Source organism: Corylus avellana, chromosome ca9 (genome assembly GCF_901000735.1).
Source record: "Corylus avellana chromosome ca9, CavTom2PMs-1.0".
NCBI classification, from domain to species: Eukaryota; Viridiplantae; Streptophyta; class Magnoliopsida; order Fagales; family Betulaceae; genus Corylus; species Corylus avellana.
This window is the reverse complement of record NC_081549.1, coordinates 1046851-1068812: the sequence shown is the minus strand read 5'-3', so window position 1 is coordinate 1068812 and position 21962 is coordinate 1046851. Positions and strand designations below refer to the sequence as shown.

Sequence of the window (21962 nt, the reverse complement as noted above, 5' to 3'; positions counted from 1 at the left end):
AAGAAAAAATAGACTAAAACAAAGATTTATAAAAGAGTGTCTTGTCTATTCCTGCCTCCATTGTAGAATCAGACTGTAGAGGTTTCAGACTTTTCATCTTAGCATTGAATCATTTGAAAAGAAAGATCTACATATAAGATATGAATCATGGGCTTTATCTTTATCATAAGGTGGAGAGAAGGGCATTCTTATTATTATAACTTATATATTCTCATTAATTATTATAATTTTGATAAAATTTTATTTAATTATCTTGAACTTTTAAGACTTTTGTAATTATTTTTAAAGTTCAAAAGCTCTCAATTTAATGTATTGAACTTTTAATTTTTTACAATATCACTCGTTTGTTTGGTTCGTCATTTCTTTCCTATATTTTTTCTTTTTTGCCTAACATGTTAGTTTCCCATTTATCAGCTTCCTAGAACAACTTTGACCGTTTCTTTCCTTGTCATGTTTCATAAAAATCTCGTCAAGGCGAGCTGTTTTCTTCGTTTATGGTGACAGGAGAGAAATTAGGGAACATACAAGCACAACTTAGTCAATTAGCTCGGGAGTCCATTATGTCTCTGCCTTCAACATCTTGGCCTACTTTTCCTGGTCATGCATGTCTCGTAGAAATATCCTCCCCTCATTTTCTCCGTTTATGTTGACAGGAGAGAAATTTCAAGAGGTAGTAGTCATATATAGAAGATGCAATATTGGTTCACTTCCACTATAAAATCTGCTTATTAACACCCACTATTATCTCCAAGCCTTCTCTTTTTTTTATAAACTCTCACTCTTCTCTCTCTCTCTCTCTCTGTGTTGCTAATACAGTCATGATGCTAATAGTAGAAAGGCCCTCCAGTATTCTCCTGCTCTTGGGTTTTGTGTTAGTGCAGTCTTGCATGCTTGAGTCAGCCCAATATTCACCCAACTTTACCGACCAATCATCTCTCCTTGCCTTCAATTCTAAAATTACTTCCGGTCCAAACGAAACTGTCTTGGCTAGTAACTGGTCCACAACTACAAACTTCTGCGATTGGATTGGGGTTTCATGTAGCAGACGAAGGCAAAGAGTCATTGCTTTGGACCTTTCATACATGGGTCTCCAAGGCACCATTTCTCCTCATATTGGTAACCTCTCGTTTCTTGTTTATCTCAATCTACGAAACAATAGCTTTTTTGGTTCTCTGCCTCATGAGATCAATCGCCTACATCGCTTGAGAATACTCCAGCTGTCATCCAACCTATTGGAAGGTAGCATCCCTCCAACTTTGCATAATTGTGAGAATCTTCAAGAAATACATCTAATGAGTAACCATCTTACAGGCGCAATTCCATCAACCCTCGCCAACATGTCTATGTTAGAGGTCTTGAATTTCCAAAACAACAGCCTCAATGGTCCATTTCCTCTTGTCATCTTTAACATATCCTCTCTTACCATAATTGCTCTTTCAGAAAATCACATCTCAGGTACTCTTCCAATGGATCTCTGCACCCATTGTCCTAAACTTCTTGGGCTTCATCTTTCATACAACGAATTCAGTGGCCGGCTCCCTTCACAAATGAACAACTGTAGAGAGATTGTAGAATTATCTCTGTCATACAATAAATTTGATGGGAATATTCCAAAAGGTATTGGAAGTTTAGAGAAGCTTGAATTGCTAGATCTTAGAATTAATTACTTAACCGGTAATATACCTCCTACCTTAAGTAACTTGTCGAGGCTACAAGTGTTCGACATTACAGTTAACAATATTGAAGGAAGCATTCCCAGTGATTTATGGCGTCTTCCGAATTTGTCGATATTGAATTTTGGATTCAATTATCTCGTAGGGGAAATCCCCAAAAACCTTTTCAACATTTCCTCTCTACAAGAAATATGCTTACTAAGTAATTTCCTATCTGGCAATCTTCCAACAAATATTGGGCTTTCTTGCCCAAATCTTGAAACTTTGATGTTTGGTCGAAACAAATTTAGTGGTCTTATCCCATCGTTGCTTTCAAATTGTTCCAAGCTTGTTGTAGTAGATTTTAGTAACAACTTTCTCTCTGGACCAATACCCACAAGTCTTGGAAACTTAAAACATCTCCAAAAGCTTCGTCTTGATATCAATCAGTTAATAGGGAAGCCAGAAGATCAAGAATTTAGCTTCCTTTCATCCTTATCTAATTGTAGATTTTTGGAAGAACTGTCCATATCCTACAATCCCTTGGATATTACTCTTCCGAATTCCATTGGAAATTACTCTGATTCCCTCCACTCCATTTATGCATTCCAAAGCCAAATAAAGGGTCACATTCCTATGGGAATCGGTTCCTTGAAAGGCTTGACCTCGCTTGTTTTGGGCCATAACAATTTGACCGGAAACATACCGTCAACAATTGGAGGGTTGGAGGCGTTACAAAGACTATGTCTTTTGGATAATAACATTGAAGGATTTATTCCAGAAGATATATGTCAGTTAAAGAACTTAGGCGAGTTAGATCTCTCAAACAACAAAATTTCTGGATCCATCCCAAATTGCATTTCAAACCTCAATCATCTGCAAAGGCTATACCTAAATTCTAATAGGCTAGAATCACCAATACCATTTAATATATGGAGCCTTGAAAATCTGTTGTTTTTGAACCTATCATCCAATTTCCTTGGTGGATATTTGTCTCCAAACATGAAAAAATTGGATGTTATTGAATATGTGGATTTATCTCATAACGAAATTACTGGAGATATTCCAAGCATCATTGGAGCTTTTGAAAGCCTAACTTATCTTGATTTGTCAAGAAACTCGTTTCAAGGAGACATTCCACAATCTTTTGGAGACTTGAAAGGATTGGATATCTTAGACCTCTCATATAATAATCTCTCTAGTACAATTCCTAAGTCTCTTGAGGCACTTTCACATCTCAAGTATTTGAACGTGTCTTTCAACAAGCTATCTGGAGAGATTCCATCTACTGGGCCTTTTGCAAACTTCACAGCTAAATCATTTTCAGGAAACAGAGCACTTTGTGGGAATTCAATTTTTTAGGTTCCACCTTGTCCATGCCCAGGCTCCAAAGGATCAATGGTGAAACAAAGTCCGCTTAAATATTTTCTTCCTGCTATTGCTTCAGTTATAATTTGTCTAGCATTGGTTTATATGCTGAGAAGACACCGAGAAAGTAAAACACAGCTTCCAAGTTTCTTTGATACATTGCATCCATTGGAACATAAAATGATATCATATCAAGAGCTATGCCAAGGAACAAATAACTTTTGTGAAAGCAACTTGCTTGGAGCTAGAGGTTTTGGTTTTGTGTACAAAGGGATGCTATTTGACGGGACAATTGTTGCTATTAAAGTTATAAATTTGCAATTGTCGGGTGCTTTCAAAAGTTTCGATGTTGAATGCAAGGTCTTACAAGCAATCCGACATAGGAATCTTGTTAAGGTTATAAGTACATGCTCCAACCTCGAGTTCAAAGCTTTAGTACTGCAATACATGTCGAACGGTAGCCTTGAAAGGTGGTTGTACTCTTATAACTACTACTTGAATCTTATTCAAAGAGTAAACATTATGGTTGATGTTGCATCAGCATTAGACTATCTCCACCACGGTCAATCAGAATCTGTGGTACACTGTGATTTGAAGCCTTCCAATATCCTTCTGGATGAGGACATGATTGCACACGTGGGTGACTTTGGCATTGCAAAGATTTTGGTCGAAAACGAGGATGCTACACAAACCCAAATTCTTGGTACACTTGTTTACATCGCACCAGGTACATAAATTCACCTCTACTTATTTTATTGCTAAGAGGTTATCTAGTAGTGGCTAATATCAAGAACAACAATTGTTGCTAGTTTCAAAAATACCAATGTACGTGTCAAATTTTTCATAATTCAATTTTATATAGGCCTTATATTCACATGAATATGCATTAACAATAAAAATTACTCAAACTATGATTTAGTCGATGGATTATTACCTATTTATTACTCTTATGCATTAATTGCTAATTATTCTAAAATATATTAAAATAAATATTTGTATGAAAGGCAATTACGTAATATGCTTCTTACTCACTAGATTAATACCCAAAATGCTAGCTACCACGATTATGGTTTTGCCTTGTCTTATGCCCACTCCATACCAATTTTATAGTCACTGGCCCACTAAGATACACAATGTATATATTGGAATAGTTTGCTATAAAATTGACAAGAAAAGTTTAATTTTCTTGGGTACAATGAATGCAATTTAGATATACGTTTGCATGTATGTAATATATATCTATATCTAAGTACATACTTTTTTTTTTTTTTGGCTGAGATATGTGGACAACTTCCTTGTTTTTGTTTTTTTAATAAATTTTGAATTTCTAACTTAAAGGCCATTTGTACAATCGTGCGCTTTGAATAGAGTATGGGTTTCAAGGAAAAGCGTCCATCAAATGCGACATTTATAGCTACGGTATAATATTGCTGGAGATGATCTCAAGGAAGAAACCTACCGACGACATGTTTGTAGGAGAATTGACTTTGAGGCAATGGATAAATATGTCATTTCCTGACAGAATCATGGAAGTTGTTGATGAAGGTTTATTGAAAACAGAAAATGGAAGGGATGTAACTGTCATGCAAAATGTTCTTTCATCCATCATAGAATTGGGCTTAATGTGTTCTAAAGAGTTACCATATAAAAGAGTCAATATCAAAGATGTGCTTGACAAGCTTAAAAAAATCAAACGAACACTTTTTGAAAACAAAAATGTAGTGTCTGATATCTTTGATCTTTGAAAACATCTTAGAATTAGGTTTTTTTTTTTTTTTTATGGTTTTTGTCCTTCAAATTTCTTACAGTACTTACAAGAGGTATGTATGTTTAATTTGTTTGACTTTTCATGTTTAAATAAATGGATTTTCTAACATCTTCCTCTTGACCCTTTTGTCATATATATTTTTTTTTTCTCTGTACGCTTCTCATTAAGATGAGTTTCTATATCACATCATTATTTGGCTTTAGAAATACTAGCTTATAACTCACCCTATGCACGGAGTTTTATAATTATCATTTAATTTTGAAAAATCTTTTATATCATAGTAAAACCCATCTATGAAAAATGAACCAAACCTATACACAAAGGCATGTATAAAAATAAAAAAACAAAAACATTTAAAGAAAAAACTGTGTATGTCGGATATCTAAATGGAAAGAATATAATCAATACATATCGAACATTGCTTCTCCATACTTGGAATCAAACACTTTAAATGATTTTTAATCTCAATTAGCAACTCACAGAAATTCTTCACCTAACCTCATTTACCATTCGTGACACAATCCTCAAAAAACACAACCCCAAGCCAATACACAATCAGCATCAAAACATGCCCAAACGTACATCAGCATCAATTAACTAATTCAACCTCTGTTTGGTAGCCTAGAAAATTCTAATAAACTTTAGAGAGAGAAAAATATTTTACCACACATTACGGCAAAAGAATGGAGTTTTCTTTCTTCCAGAACACAACAGCTTTTTTTTTTTTTTAATCTTCTTCTACTTCTTCTCCTTTTTAAACGATAATGTTATGCTCATTCTTCGCATCATGTATAAATCAAGTATTGAGAAAGAAACGCATACTTTCAAAGTTTGAAAACGTTTCTTTTGATGTCTCTCAATTGAGGTGAGAATGGAGCAATGTTTTTGTGCATAGAGGAGTTTGCAAATGATACTAACAGAATTTAGGATGCGTTTAGGATTGCGATTTTGTAAGAATAATATGTGTTTTTTAAAGATATAAAACGTAAGGCGTTTGGCATGGCGATTTAAAAAGTACTTTATATATATATATGCGCGATTTTAAAAGCATGCTAAGGGTGGCGTACCTATTCGAAAAGACGCGAATTTAAATTAAAATCACAATTTCGCATAACAAATATTTGATAAAAAAATACTTTTTAACATGTTTTTTCAAACACATTTGTAATTTTAAAAAGGGAAATGTTTAGTGTTCTTCTAGTATTCTCCAAACTGTAATGTGTCTTTTAAAATCATCAATAGATTAAAAGTCAATAATGATAATGTCAAATTCAACGGTAATTTTAAAAACGACATCACAGTTAAAAGAATACTAGAAGAACATTAGAAGAATACACATAGCATTTTCCTTTTAAAAAATAGCGATTTTAAAAATATAATTTTTAAAATTGCATTTATTGAAACCACAATTCCAAACCTTAAATTAATGAGCCAATTTCATTTGAATATAGGGGAGACTGCGAGTGTATGAAGCGTTCGGAAAATGGCCAAACCCATTATAGGACCAAAACAGAATGCATCCACCTAAAAAATAAATAAATAAAACAGGAAGCTCCCATTTACTGCCCTTTTTCAAAATTTAATGATAGAATGCTGGTGCTTATATATATATAGACCAAATATAAGACTTCCCAATCACAAAGCCAATTGATGAAAAGGAATATGCGTGGGTTAGACTTCCAAGTGACATTGCGAATTGTTTAAGAGGGAAAAACCCACAACCTCAACACATGATATCATCATTTAACTTCCCTTCAATTTCCACTCATATAGAAGAAAGAGTAATTAAAGTCTTGTGCGCCACTGCGACGCTGGTTGCCACCAACTCACCAAAATACAATGCTTCACTTCCACTATAAAAGCAGCATCCCTACGCCTTCTTTTTCATAAACTTCAGCCCTTCTCTATCTATTTCTCTCTTCTTCTTGCACTGTCATGATGCTAATAGAAAGGCCCTCCAAATCCAATATTCTCCTGCTCTTGGCTTTTCTGTTAGTGCAGTACTCATGCATGCTTCAGTTGGCCCAATCTTCCACCACCAGCTTTACCGATCAAGCAGCTCTCATTGCCTTCAAATCTAAACTCACTTCCGGTCCAAACCAAACTGTCTTGGCTGCTAATTGGTCCACAGCTACAAACTTCTGCAATTGGAATGGCTCATGCAGCAGACGCAGGCAAAGAGTCACTGCTTTGAACCTTTCTTACATGGGACTGAAGGCACCATTTCTCCACATATTGGTAACCTCTCTTTCCTGGTTTATCTTAATCTATGCTGCAATACCTTCTTTGGTTCTCTACCCCATGAGATCGGTCGCCTACATCGTTTAAAAAGACTCGTGTTGTCATCCAACCAATTGGAAGGTAGTATTCCCCCAACTTTGCAAAATTGTCGGAATCTTCAAGTAATACACCTTTGGAATAACCATCTCACGGCGTAATTCCATCAACCCTTGGCAATTTGTCATCGTTAGAGGTCTTGGAGTTGGAAGACAATAGCCTCACAGGTCCATTTCCTCTTGTCATCTTTAACATGTCCTCTCTGACCACAATTGCTCTTACAAATAATCACATCTCAGGAACTCTTCCAATGGATCTGTGCAGCCATTGTCCTAATCTTCAAAGCTTGCCCTTTCAACAACAAATTCAGCGGTCAACTCCCTTCACAAATGAACTACTGTAGAGAGCTTGTAGTCTTATCCCTATCATACAATAAATTTGATGGGAGTATTCCAAAAGGTTTTGGAAGTTTAGAAAGCTTGAAGCGCTAGGTCTTGGAGGTAACATCTTAACCGGTAATATACCTCCTACCATAAGTAACTTGTCGAGGTTATTTGAATTTGCCATTGAGGAAAACAACATTAAAGGAAGCATTCCGAGTGATTTATGGCGCCTTTCCAATCTGGGACAATTGCTTTTACAAGATAATTATCTCACAGGGACAATCCCCCAAAGCCTTTTCAACATCTCCTCTCTACAAATAATCTCCTTGGTTAATAATTCCCTATATGGCAATCTTCCATCAAATTCTGATTTTTCCTGCCCCAGTCTTGAACGTCTAGCTTTTGGTATCAACAAATTTAGTGGTCTCATCCCATCGTATCTTTCAAATTGTTCCAAGCTCGCCGTATTAGATTTAAGTTCAAACATACTCTCTGGACCAATACCAAAAAGTCTTGGACAATTGAAATATCTTCGAATTCTTGATCTGGAAGAGAATCAACTAACAGGAGAACCTGGAGATCAAGAGCTTAATTTCCTTTCATCTTTCTCTAATTGTAGAGTTTTGGAAGACCTGTCCATATCCTACAATCCCTTGGATAGTACTGTCCCGGATTCTATTGGAAACTTTTCAACCACCCTTCACTCCTTTCTTCTATTTGAAAGCAAAATAAAGGGTCATATTCCTATGAGTATAGGTTTCTTAAAAAACTTGACCTGGCTTGGGTTGGGAAATAACAATTTGACTGGAAATATACCGTCCACAATTGGGGGATTGGAAGGGTTACAAAGATTAGAACTTGGCGGTAATAAAATTCAAGGATTCATTCCAGAAGGCATATGTGAATTAAAGAACTTGGGCGAGTTAAATCTCTCACATAACAAAATCTCTGGATCCATTCCAAATTGCATTTCAAACCTCAATCTTCTCCAAAAGCTATTCCTAGATTCTAATAAAATAGAATCATCAATACCAATAAATTTATGGAGCCTTGAAAATCTATTGTTTTTGGATCTATCATCAAACTTCCTGGGTGGATATTTGTCTCCAAACATGAAAAAGTTGCATACTATTGAACGCATGGATTTATCTCGGAACAAAATTATTGGAGATATTCCAAGCATCATTGGAGCATTTGAAAGCCTAAATTATTTGAATTTGTCAAAGAACTCATTTCAAGGAGAAATCCCACAATCTTTCAGAGACTTAAAAGGATTGGATATCTTAGATCTCTCTTACAATGATCTATCTGGTGCAATTCCTAAGTCTCTCGAGACACTTTCATATCTCAAATATTTGAATGTGTCTTTCAACAAGCTATCTGGAGAGATACCATCTAGCGGGCCTTATGCAAATTTCACAGCTAAATCATTTTTAGGAAACAAAGCACTTTGTGGGAATCTAATTTTTGGAGTTTTACCTTGTCCAAGTCTGAGATCCAAAGGATCAAACGTGAAACAGAGTCTGTTCAAATATTTCCTTCCTGCCATTGCTTCAATTATACTCTGTCTAACATTGGTCTATATGTTGAGAAGACACCGAGAAAGCAAAATACAGCTTCCAAATTTATTTAGTACATTGTCTTTATCAAAGCATAGAATAGTATCATATCAAGAGCTTTGCCAAGGGACAAACAACTTTTGTGAAAGCAACTTGCTTGGAGCTGGAGGTTTTGGTTCTGTTTACAAAGGCGTGTTGCTTGATGGGACTGTTGTTGCTATTAAAGTTCTAAATCTGCAATTGGCCGGTGCTTTCAAAAGTTTCGATGCAGAATGCAAGGTCTTACGGACAATCCGACATAGGAATCTTGTTAAAGTCATAAGTACATGCTCCAACCCCGAGTTTAGAGCTTTAGTACTGCAATACATGTCGAACGGTAGCCTTGAAAGGTGGTTATACTCTTATAACTACTGTTTGAATCTTCTTCAAAGAGTAAACATTATGGTTGATGTTGCATCGGCGTTGGACTATCTCCACCATGGTCTATCAAAATCTGTGGTGCACTGTGATTTGAAGCCTACCAATATCCTTCTAGATGAGGACATGGTTGCACCCATGAGTGACTTTGGCATTGCAAAGATATTGATCGAAAACAAGGATGCTACACAAACCAAAACTCTTGGTACACTTGGCTACATTGCTCGAGGTACATGAATTCACCTCTACATATTTTATTGGTTTGAAACTATCAAAAAATGGCTAATATCATGAACAACAATAGTTGCTAGTTTCAAGAATACAAATGTAAATGGAAATTTTTGATGATTCAATTTTATATAGGCTTCATATTCATACGTTTATATTTCAATATGCACTACCAAGAAAAACTACACAAAATATGATTACTTAGCTGGTGGGTATAATTACATATTTATTCCTCTTATGCAACGATTGCTAATTATTCTAAAATACTTTTAAAAAAATATTTCTATCAAGGACAATCAAGTTATATGCTTCTTGCTCACTAGCTTAACATGAAGTAATTCTAGATGAGTACAACCAATCCATATTTAGATGAGTTTATATATATATATATATTGAATAACTAACTTAAAGAGTACTTTTTGTACAATTGCGAGTGTGGATAGAGTATGGTTTTGAAGGAAAAGTCTCCATCAAAGGTGATGTTTATAGCTACGGTATAACATTGTTGGAGATGATCACAAGGAAGAAACCTACCGACAACATGTTTGAAGGAGAATTGACTATGAGGCAATGGATAAATGCATCACTTCCTGACAGAATGATGGAAGTTGTGGATGATGGTTTATTGAGAACAAAAAATGGAAGAGATGTAACTACTATGCAAAGTGTTCTATCATCTATCATGGAATTAGGCTTAAGGTGTTCTGAAGAGTTACCAAATGAAAGAGTCAATATCAAAGATGTGCTTGTGAAACTTCAAAAAATTAAACTGGCACTTTCTGAAAACAGAAATCGGGGTATCTGATATCTTTTATCTAGGTTTTATTTGGTTTGTCCTTTTTATTTCTTAAAGTACTTTCAAGTGTTGTGTTTTATGTTTGTATGACTTCTCATGTTTAAATAAATAGCCTGGGATTTTCTAACATCTTTCTCTTTACCCTTTTCTCATCTTTTTTTCTTCTTACATTTCTTATTGAGATCATATATCAAATTTACTCGAGGTTTATTCTCTATGCTTCACAGGTACTAAATTAATATAATCTCAAACGCCAAAAAATTAATATGACCAATTTCCTGACTTATATATATATATATATATATATATATATATGAACTTAAAAAAATAAAAAATAAAAAATTAGAGAAGCCTACATCCATATGTTAAAACAAAATCATCATTTATCATAAAAAAAATTATATCTTTATCACGCCTTGGTAAGATAAACGGTCCGTTAGCAAAGGTTGAAGAATATATGGCTTCTATGACTCGATTTAGAACATCAACTACTGTAGCCGAAACTTAAACAACTTGATTAAAAGAATACTCCAACAGTGAAGTGTGTTCCATCTTGCAATCACTCCAAATTTAGTCACTCTTTAAGGAAGAGTGATCCTTTCGGAAGTAGCTGATTTCTTTAGCAAGTTTCCTATCTATTGGCAAGTTTAGTGTTTTTCTCCCGCTCATCAATTAAAAAACTTGAAGTTGCTGGCAAACTAAAAGCTCACGAAATCGGCTAATTATATCACCTAAGATTAAGAAGCTTCTACGTCAATTCATGTGAACACAGAAACGAGCTTTGAGCATTCAAAATTAAAGAAGGAGATCATAAAGCTATCAATTTTCAAATATAAAAAAAGGAAAAGTTGATCTTTTGGTACATATATGGTATCTCAACACGAAAAGCATGCTTATTATATATTAATTAAACAACTTTTTTATTTGAACAAGTGGAATATTTAAAGTTTTATATATATACTAACCCAGACATAAATTCAATTTTCAAATAAGTGAAGAATTATTATAACCATTCCAAAACTAAAAGTAACAAGTAAAGACTAAAGAGGGTAGGTTGGTTTTCCTTTCTTTAATCTGAAACAAGAAAAAAAATAACATTTTGAATTCGAATGTAATAAATAGTAATTTTACATAATATTAATTAGTACTAATTAACGTTTTGAATTCCAACAACGCACCAAATAACATCAAAAGTATTGACTTCAAAAGATTAATGTTTTTTTACTTGGAGAACTAATTGATTGTTGCGGGTAAAACAAATTAACAAGCATACATTTGAAGAAACGATTTATACCGCATCATCAAAGTTTTGATAAGTGGTGATTTAATAATTAGGCATTAAAATACTAACTTAAATAATGAAGTTTAATTTTTATTAACTTATACAGATAAATTTATCTATTATTTGACTTACGTGGTCTCCCATCGTTGTCGTTGTCGTCGTCGGTCAAGAAAGGCGTGCTTAGTACACAGTAAATGTACCTTACATTAAGAAGACCCAAGACCATAATATATAGTAAAAAAAAAAAGAAAAAAGGACAAGACATAATAGTCTTGCTATATATATGTGTGTTTTTTTTCTATATTATTATGAAATGACAATTTTCACGGCCCACGACCAATTTAACTGGTATTTTTTTGTTCTCAATTAATTCGAGTTTTTGACCCTCATTTTTCTCTACTTGTGAACATAAAAAATAAAAATAAATAAAAAAATATTGGGTGAAATTGAAACAAACTTATAGAGACAAGTAAAGTTTCTTTTCAATGTTCATACAAGAGGGGAGAGAGGATTCGAACTAGTAATATCTATTTCATGAAGCGTAGTCTACAACCAATTGAACTATCATTTAAAAACTAATCAAGTAAAGTTAACTTAATTAGTAGTAATAATAATTAGCGAAATATATTGGATTAGAAGGACTTCCGTGAATTTGACGCCCCCCATATACTTACTATAATAATAATATAATCCGAATTTTGCCATTTCTGTTAATCAGCGTTCAGCAAGCGACGCTTCTCTCTCCGTGTATACTGCGTGTGTGTGTCACTGTCTCCCTCCCAAAATTCCCAATGCACAGAAGCAAGCAGTAGCACAAGCACAAGCACAAGCATTGATCTCTCGCACCTCCTCAAACGCGCGTACAGACAAACCCACCGAAATGCGGGGCTTAGTCCCACTGCTCGCGGCCTGCGCCGCCGTGCTCGTCTCAGTGGTCTACTGCGTACTTCCGCCCACCCTTCTCCCTCTGGAGAGGGCCTTTCCTTTGACTCGCAGGGTCGAGCTCGACCGCCTCAGAGCACGGGACCGAGCCAGGCACGCCCGATTCTTGCGAGGCGCGGTCAGCGGCGTTGTCGACTTCTCCGTCCAAGGCTCCTCCGATCCCTACTTCGTCGGGTACGATTCGTAAATTTACCATTCATTCGTGGGTTTTAATTTGCTGTGCTGCTTAGCGTGCTTGCATTGATGGGTTTGTTTCGAATTGGTAAAGTTTTTGGGTCTCTGTTAATCATTGCTGTTCTTCTTTTTCGCGTAAGTATTTACTATTCACTGTATGTATTTCGTTATGTTTTTCGTCTTGGGTATTGTAATGCTCCTTTTGGCTCTTGAGAAAATGGAAAGGAGAAAAAATGAAAAGGAATAAGAAAATTAAAGAAAGAATGAGTCTTGCGGGTCTTCTTGCTGTTGATTCTTGAAAATGAGTACATGTTCTCGTACCTTGCAACCAAACTGAGACTGATTGATTGAGAATTTGATGGGGTTTGGAGTACTTTTTTACCTGATATTTATTGGCTTATGATGCTGACTAGGCATGGATCTTTGGTGTTTTGCCTTTGATATTCGTCTTCGTTTTGGTCCCCTTCAGTTTAAGGATTTTGTTCTGTTTCATGCTCTTTTCATGATTGACTGATGGGTCTCTGGAAATATATTCCCCCCCTCCTTTGGATACGCATTGATGGTTATCTTGGAAATAACTGGGTCCTTGATTTCATGTAGGCTTTATTTCACAAAAGTTAAATTTGGCTCTCCTCCAAGAGAATTCAATGTACAGATTGATACTGGAAGTGACATCTTGTGGGTTACCTGTAATTCCTGCAGTGATTGCCCCCAATCTAGTGGACTTGGAGTAAGATTCTGTATCTTGAGCTTGTTCTTGTCATTATCCTTCATTCTTTGAAGTTTTTTTGAATAAAGAGTTGAATTTCATCCTTATTCCACTTTCATGTTTTTGCAGGTTCAGCTCAATTTTTTCGATGCTGCCAGTTCATCAACTGCTGCGGTGGTCCCCTGCTCAGATCCAATGTGCACTTCTGCATTGCAAACTGCGGCAACTCAATGCTCTCCTCAGAGTAATCAGTGTAGCTACTCGTTTCAATATGGAGATGGAAGTGGAACATCAGGTTATTATGTCTCAGATGCGCTGTATTTTGACATGGTTCTTGGGCAGTCTTTGATTGCTAACTCTTCAGCGCCCATTGTTTTTGGGTAAGCTACCACGACTTATGCAAAAATGGTTGTGTGTGTATTGGAGAAGTCCAATAAGAAAAACGTTGACAGGATATTTTTTATGAAGTAGAACTTATATTGCTACAGTAGGTATCATAAAAATTGTCTGTCTTTAGCTACAGCAATGAACTTTTATCTAATATTGGCAATTGAAGATCCAATGTCACACAGTCATTTCAATTATGTAAATAAACATACGTTCACCTTTCTACCCATCAATTTTCTTGATATTGTTATGGTCGCTATTAGTTTCACATTCCATCCATTTTGGTTTTGTCGGTCAAAGCTTACAGACTACGATGGTGGTGTTGGATACAGGTGTAGCACCTATCAATCTGGGGACTTGACTAAGACAGATAAAGCAGTCAATGGGCACTACAAAAATTGTGTGAATTTTTGACGCAGAGTTTTTGACGGGGGGTTTTGACGTTTTTCATCCGTTAAAAGGGGGTGTCAAAAAGCTCAAATTTTTTATGTGTCTACAGTGCCACGTCAAAAGTTTTTGACGTGTAAACACAGGCACGTCAAGAAGATAATTTTTGACGTGCTAAAACTAAAACGTCAAAAGTTTTTGACGTGTCAGTTTTGCCACGTCAAAAACTTATGCGGTATTTTTTGACGTGTCACCCCGTTTGACATATATATATATATATATATAATTCATGATTACAATATTCCAATACGGATTCGGCTTAGGTGCGGTAGTGCAAAACTACCGCACCATGCAGTAGTCCAAAACTGCACCGTTTTGTGCAGTTTTGAGAAGGAAAAATTCAAAACTGAACCAAACAGTGCAGTTTTGGGCTGGGAAAAAATAGGTTTTTTTAAAAGTATAACAAACAATTATTTAAGAATTAAAAAATATAAAAAACTAATAATTAAAAATATTAAAACAATTAAAAAAGTTAAAAAAACTAAAAACTAGAAAGAATTAAAAACAAAAACAACAGCTGATCATGATGTTCTTGCAGATTCAGTTCATGTTCTTGCTCTTGGTGTTGATAACTATCCTCTAGCGGGTTTTCATGATTTTGCTGAAAGATACATCATGGATCAAAGAAATCATTGTTTCAACCAGATCCATGTACCCAAAAGTCTCCATCAGATCCATAGAATCCATGCCTTCAAGGGAAATCAGGAAGAAGAGGGAATCAGAGAAAGCACATGATAGCCTTCACCGGTGCCGGAATCGACGAAGATCCACCCTCATGGCCTTTGGGGTGGTCCAGATTGAAATGGGTGTTGCTGGGGGAATGAAATACAAGGACCTCATGGTTTTTGGAGTTTTGGGTTTCTTTGAATTTTTCCTTTTGGCTTCCAATTTTCTGTCACTTTCTTGAGAAAGTTGGAGGATAATGGAAAGGCAAGTTAATATGTGAGAAAGTTGGAAGAGGATAATGGAAATCCACCCCCTTGGCCAAAATGGGGTGGTCCGGCCATCCCATTTTGGCCAAGGGATGGCTCCACCCTTTCATTTTTTTTTTTTTATTTCCTCTTCTATTTTTTTAATACTTTTAGTTTTTAAATATTTTTCTTTTTCTTTTTCTTTAAAAGAACTATTTGTTTATTGCCCAAAATTGCACCAAACAATGCAGTTTTGGACTACAGCATGGTGCGGTAGTTTTAAACTACCGCACCTAAGCCAGATCCTTCCAATACAATAAATCAAATTCCAATATTTATAATATCCAATAATCCAATCCACGTACTTAATCCAATAATCCAATCCATTAATCCACATATTCCGATACATAATCCACATAATCCAAAATCCAATACAATATCAAATATCTAATACATAATCCAATCAATAATCCACATAATCCAATAATCCAATCCATTATTCCCTTACTCCCTGTCAATGTGGTCAAATACCAAACTCGGAGGGTGGCGCTGGTTATTACGGCACACCTTACAGGGGCAGTGACTTTTTCTATCAGGGATTCTACAGTTTCTAACTGCAAAGTCCACGAATGATTCACACCCATCTCTGTATTCCCTCGTACCCCTAAACTTTGTCATCCAACTCTTGTCCATAGCTTTTGTTACTGGAACCGTAACTGAATAAAATAAATCTAAGTTGGTTAGTTAGATGTTTATCTTTTTTTTGTGTTTTTCTTTAAGTACATCGTTTCAAATTTTTGTTTATTTTTAACAAAGAAACACATACATTTAGTATTAATTATAACATCTACATAATCTAAAATTGCAAAACCTAAACAAAATTAAGGTCCAAATTTAAAAACATTTGACATGCCACATGGGGACCGTAGATAAAACATATGTGGCTATCCGCTATCTTATGCACTATCTAATTTTTTGTTCTCGATTTTTATGACATTTACATAATCTAAAGTTGTAAGACCTAAATTAATTTTTTTATATATGGGGACCCTAAATAAATTAGTTATAGGTAACTAGCTAGGTTAAATGTTGGTTTTCTTTTTTCCGTTTATTATAACATTTAGTTGTTCTTTAGTTTCTTTTTTATATCTTAACATTTACAAATGTATTCTAAATTTACAAAATCTAATCATTAATTAATGACCAAAATAGATATGCATTTCTTATTTGTCACGATAATGTGCAAAAGCATAACCTACACAAAATATGGGTCTAAATATAAATGCAAATTAATGTTCAAAAAAATTATTTCAAACTATGAGGGTACGTAATTTTGCATGCATGCACGCAAATACATTAAACAATATTTTCACCATAAACAAAACATATATGTAAAACAAGTATACTTGTTTGAAATTAATTAATTAATTAGCTAACATGTAAAAAGAATTTGCTAATATAACTACAACAACAATATATAATTGCAATAATTAATTACCTAACAAGTAATACACTGTAAATTGCATATTTATATAATTTATTTATCTATATAAATAAATAAATAAATTAGTTTAAATATATTTACCTGATTTTTGAATAATTTATATTTATATAACCCTATTCCGAATATATATATATAATCAATAATTATATATATATACCTGATTTTTGAGACTGCGTCGGAGAAGGCTTGGTCGCCGGAGGGAGCAGCGGCGGTGACGGGCGCCGGTGAGAGAGAGAACCACCGAGAGAGAGAGAAAACGTGAAAAGACCTGGCTGAGAGAGAGGACGCGGGTGATCACCGAGAGAAATGTTGCAGAGAAAGAAAGAAGAAAATATATTTTGAAAATGGGTTTTAAAAATATGGGTTTGCAGCAAGAAGACGCGGGGGAGAGAAAGAAAAAACAAAAAACAAAAAACAAAAAAAATTTGAAAATGGGTTTTGAAAATATGGGTCTGCATCAAGAAGACGTGGGGGAGAGAGAAAGAAGGAAGAAGGAAGAAGAAAGAAGAAAGAAAGAAAGAAAAAAAATAATAAAGCTGGGAAGGCAGCTGGCGTGCACGCCTTCCCGAGGTTGTTTTTGACGTGCCACATGGCATGTCAAAAACTTTTGACGTGCCACAATTTTTGACGTGCCAAATGTGGCACGTCAAAAATTCTACCTATATTTTAATTTTTTTTTATTATTATAAACATAAAATTTTAATAAAATTTTAATTAGAGAATAATAATTAATTGTCAAATTTAAATTTTTTTTTTTTTAATTTTAATATTACTAGCGAGACTGATTAGAGAATAATTTTAATATTACTATCATTTTTTCACCTTATATAACTAATTAGAGAATAAATAATTTAATATCCATACAATATTACTAGACTGATTTATGCATGATAATTAATATCATATTCAAATTAATATTAATGAAATGGTTGATTATATTAATTAATTGGTATATAATATTAGTATGATTATGCACGCATGATAATTTCCGGGCTTTATTAATATAGCATGATTATGTTTAATTAGTGTACATTGATTATATAATATACATGTGATATTAATTAATTGATACGCATATGATATATATACGTATACATATATACTAAGTAATTTATACTAATATGATAAACTATAATTTTCCTATCCAGTCAAAATTAATTTTGTATGCCAATTAAAATTAATTATTTTTTAATACATATTTTTTATATCAATTATTACCTAATTATTTACAACTAAACAATTTATTTTTTTTGACGTGTTAGGATAACACATCAAAAATTTTTGACGTCTCAAATAGGCACGTCAAAAATTTTTGACGTGTTAAAATACAACACGTTAACAATATTTTTTTTGACGTGTCTACTTAGACACGTCAAAAGTTTTTGACGTGGCAAACATAAGTTACTGTTTGCCACGTCAAAAAACATCTATTTTTTTTGTAGTGGGGATATTTGGTTTTGGACAAGGTGATCTTCCTGTTATTTCACAATTGTCATCTCGAGCCATCACTCCCAAAGTGTTCTCCCATTGCTTGAAAGGAGGTGGCAATGGTGGGGGTATATTGGTTCTTGGTGAGATTTTGGAGCCGGGCACTTTTACATCTCAAGTATTTCAATGTATCTTTCAACAAGCTATCCGGAGAGATACCATCTAGCGGGTCTTTTGCAAATTTCATAGCTAAATCATTTTTAGGAAACAAAACACTTTGTGGGAATCCAATTTTTGGAGTTTTGCCTTGTCCAAGTCTGAGCTTCAAAGGATCAAAGGTGAAACAGAGTCTACTCAAATATTTTCTTCCTGCCATTGCTTCAATTATACTTTGTCTAGCATTGTTCTATATGTTGAGAAGACACCGAGAAAGTAAAATACAGCTTCAAAGTTTATTTAGTACATTGTATTTATCAAAGCATAGAATGGTATCATATCAAGAGCTTTGCCAAGGGACAAACAACTTTTGTGAAAGCAACTTGCTTGGAGCTGGAGGTTTTGGTTGTGTACAAAGGCGTGTTGCTTGACGGGACTGTTGTTGTTGTTGCAATTGGCCGGTGCTTTCAAAAGTTTCGATGCATAATGCAAGGTCTTTCAGACAATCCGACATAGGAATCTTGTTAAAGTCATAGGTACATGCTCCAACCCTGAGTTTAGAGTTTTAGTACTGCAATACATGTCGAACGGTAGCCTTGAAAGGTGGTTATACTCTTATAACTACTGCTTGAATCTTCTTCAAAGAATAAACATTATGGTTGATGTTGCATCGGCGTTGGACTATCTCCACCACTGTCTATCAGATTCGGTGGTTCACTGTGATTTGAAGCCTACCAATATCCTTCTAGACGAGGACATGGTTGCACATGTGGGAGACTTTGGCATTGCATAGATTTTGGCCAAAAACAAGGATGCTACACAAGCCAAAACTCTTGGTACACTTGGCTACATCGCTCCAGGTACATGAATTCACCTCTATTTATTTTATTGCTAAGAGGCTATTTAATAGTGGCTAATATTAAGAACAACAATAGTTGCTAAGTTTCAATAATATCAATGTACATGTCAATTTTCCATAATCTAATTTTAAATTGGCCTTAGATTCATATGAATATACACTAATGATAAAAATTACACAAATCATGATGCTTAGTCGGCAGATAATTACCTTTTGTTCCTCTTATTTATTGATTTCTAATTATTATAAAATATGCTAAAAGAAATATTTATATCAAAGACAATTATATTATGTGCTTCATGCTCAGTACGTTAATATGGAGTAATTTAATAGAACATGTATAGTGTAGTTTCAAATACAAAATGTATCGGAACGATTGCCCTAAAATTGATATAAAAACAAGAAAAAAGCTATCCACGTGTGATGATTAATTTATGTTTAACTTTGACGAAGTAAAGTTATTTTTATTTATGTAAATAATTACTTAAAAAAATAGAACATTGCCCTTATGATAACAAAGGTCAACGGTCCGCTCATAAAAGTATATGGACTTATTAAAAGTTGTTCATAGCATAATTATAATTCTTCTTTATGAATTTGGTGTGTATACAGTCCATATATATATATATATACACACTTTTTCTTCTGGGCTGAGATATGTGGATAATTTTTTTAAAAGAAAATGTTGAATTACTAACTTGGCCTTCTCTACAATTGTGAGTGTGGATAGAATATGGTTCTGAAGGAAAAGTCTCCACCAAAGGCAATGTTTATAGCTATGGTATTACATTGTTGGAGATGATCACAAGGAAGAAACCTACTAACAATTTGTTTGTAGGAGAATTGACTATGAGGCAATGGATAAATGCATCATTTCCTGACAGCATAATGGAAATTGTCAATGACGGGTTATTGAAAATAAAAAATGGAAGAGATATAACTATCAAACAAAGTATTCTTTCATCCATCATAGAAATAGGCTTAAAATGTTCTGAAGAGTTATCAGATGAAAGAGTCGATATCAAAGATGTGCTTGCGAAGCTTCAAAAAATTAAACTTACACTTTTTGAAGACATAAACGGAGGTGTCTAAAATCTTTGATCTATGTTTTATATGGTTTTCCTTTTTTATTTCTTAAACTACTTACAACTAGTGTGTTTTATATTTGTATGACATTTCATGTTTAAATAAATGGCTTGGGATGTTCTAACATCTTCCTTGAGCCTTTTCCCATCTTTCTTATCTTTATACTTCTTATTGAGATATTTAAAATTTACTCAAAATTTATTCTTTATGCATCGTGGGTACTAAATTAATATAATCTCAAACTCCAAAAAAATCTCACAGTTTATAAAGGATCCATTTATGAGAACTAGGAATGACAGAAGTGTTGTGAATGGGGAAAAAAATGGTTCTCAAAAGGAAATGGAGCTTTCTCGTTCATGGAACATAATAGATAATTAGTCATTATATAATAATTACTTTATAAGATTGATTGTAAGAAGATTTGATTACTATTGAAGCATGTGATAAACCAACTCCACGTTCAAATAGTCAAACGTCAGCAATTAATAATTGTGATCCTAACGATAACATAGATATTCAAAGTGTAGATAAAGGATAAGCTCTAATTTAGTGTTTAAGTTGTATTCTACTTATCTCCTTTTTGTATTATGTAGTTATCGATTAACGCATCATTTCCTGAAAAAAAAAAAAAAAAAAAAAAAAATGGTGGAGGTTGTTGATGACGGTTTAATGAGAACAGAAAATGGACAAAATGAAACTGTCATGCAAAGTATTCTTTCATCCATCATTGAATTAGGTTTAAAGTGGTTTGATGAGTTACCAGATGAAAGAGTAGATATCAAAGATGTGCTTGTCAAACTTAAAAAAAAAAATCCAATTGAAACTTTTTTAAAAAAGATATGACGGTGTCTGATATATTTTATCTGGGTTTTATAGGATTTGTCTTTTAATTTCTTAAAGTACTTACAAGCAGTATGCTTTATGTTTGTATGACTTTCCATGTTTAAATAAATGCTTTGGGATTTTCTAACATCTTCCTCTTGAGCCATTTCTCATCGTTTTTTCTCCTTACACTCGTTGAGATGTATGAAATTTACTCAAGGATTATGCTTTATGCATCACGGATACTAAACTAATATAATCTCAAACGCCAAAAAACATCTTGCAGATTTTATTGTTTCACTTCATGTCTCTATTCCATTTATGAGAACTATGGAATGACGAAAGGATTTTGGATGGGAGAAAAGAAAATATTTAAAGCAACACTCAAGGCAGAGCATATAAATTCAATTTTCAAATAAGTGAAGGACTATTATAACCATTCAAAAATTAAAACTAAAGAGTAAAGAGGGATAGGTTGGTTTTCCTTTCTACAATCAGAACAAAATAAAAAGCTGACTTAACGTCTCCAAGGGGTAGCTCAATCGGCTGGAAACTACGCCTTATGAAGCAGGGGTCACTAGTTCGAATTCCCCTTTCCCTTCTTGTTTGGACATGTCAAAAAAAAAAAAAAAAAAGCTCGGTTTTACCCGAGGCCTACCCTTCAATTGTCAGGAAAAAAAAAAAAAAAAAAACAGAAAAACTCCTCGTTAAGCATTCAGACGAGGAATGCAGAATAATGAATTGATATGTAGAATATATATTTTCTTTTTTAATGGTTGATATGTCTTCAATTAGATAGCCACACAT

At 34.0% G+C, this 21962-nt stretch overlaps 3 protein-coding genes across 3 annotated transcripts; all 3 read left to right on the top strand.

Moving 5' to 3' along the window:
* The first annotated feature begins 818 nt into the window (after positions 1–818).
* On the top strand, positions 819–3014 carry LOC132191638 (LRR receptor-like serine/threonine-protein kinase EFR). The gene has a single exon (XM_059606727.1). The coding sequence runs from the start codon at positions 819–821 to the stop codon at positions 3012–3014; it is 2196 nt and encodes a 731-aa protein (XP_059462710.1).
* Positions 3015–3200: 186 nt separating this feature from the next.
* On the top strand, positions 3201–10457 carry LOC132191637 (probable LRR receptor-like serine/threonine-protein kinase At3g47570). The gene is made up of 5 exons (XM_059606726.1): positions 3201–3747; positions 4389–4738; positions 6790–7026; positions 7514–9653; positions 10096–10457. The coding sequence occupies exons 1-5, from the start codon at positions 3201–3203 to the stop codon at positions 10455–10457; spliced, it is 3636 nt and encodes a 1211-aa protein (XP_059462709.1).
* Positions 10458–12436: 1979 nt separating this feature from the next.
* Positions 12437–15296, top strand: LOC132191636 (aspartic proteinase 36-like). Its single transcript, XM_059606725.1, has 5 exons — positions 12437–12846; positions 13447–13576; positions 13685–13935; positions 14275–14344; positions 14973–15296. Exons 1-5 carry the CDS (start codon positions 12611–12613, stop codon positions 15294–15296), a joined length of 1011 nt encoding a protein of 336 aa, XP_059462708.1. The 5' UTR covers positions 12437–12610.
* Positions 15297–21962: the final 6666 nt, after the last annotated feature.

Bases quoted from the DNA above. Each gene is read 5' to 3' on its own strand.
- LOC132191638 (XM_059606727.1), top strand. From the start codon at position 819: ATGATGCTAATAGTAGAAAGGCCCTCCAGTATTCTCCTGCTCTTGGGT.
- LOC132191637 (XM_059606726.1), top strand. From the start codon at position 3,201: ATGATATCATATCAAGAGCTATGCCAAGGAACAAATAACTTTTGTGAA. The intron at 7,027-7,513 runs GTAACCTCTCTT...ATTTGATGGGAG, and splicing joins CACCATTTCTCCACATATTG to TATTCCAAAAGGTTTTGGAA. The intron at 9,654-10,095 runs GTACATGAATTC...GAGTGTGGATAG, and splicing joins ACTTGGCTACATTGCTCGAG to AGTATGGTTTTGAAGGAAAA.
- LOC132191636 (XM_059606725.1), top strand. From the start codon at position 12,611: ATGCGGGGCTTAGTCCCACTGCTCGCGGCCTGCGCCGCCGTGCTCGTC. The intron at 13,936-14,274 runs GTAAGCTACCAC...TGTTGGATACAG, and splicing joins TCAGCGCCCATTGTTTTTGG to GTGTAGCACCTATCAATCTG. The intron at 14,345-14,972 runs GTGAATTTTTGA...ACTATCCTCTAG, and splicing joins ATGGGCACTACAAAAATTGT to CGGGTTTTCATGATTTTGCT.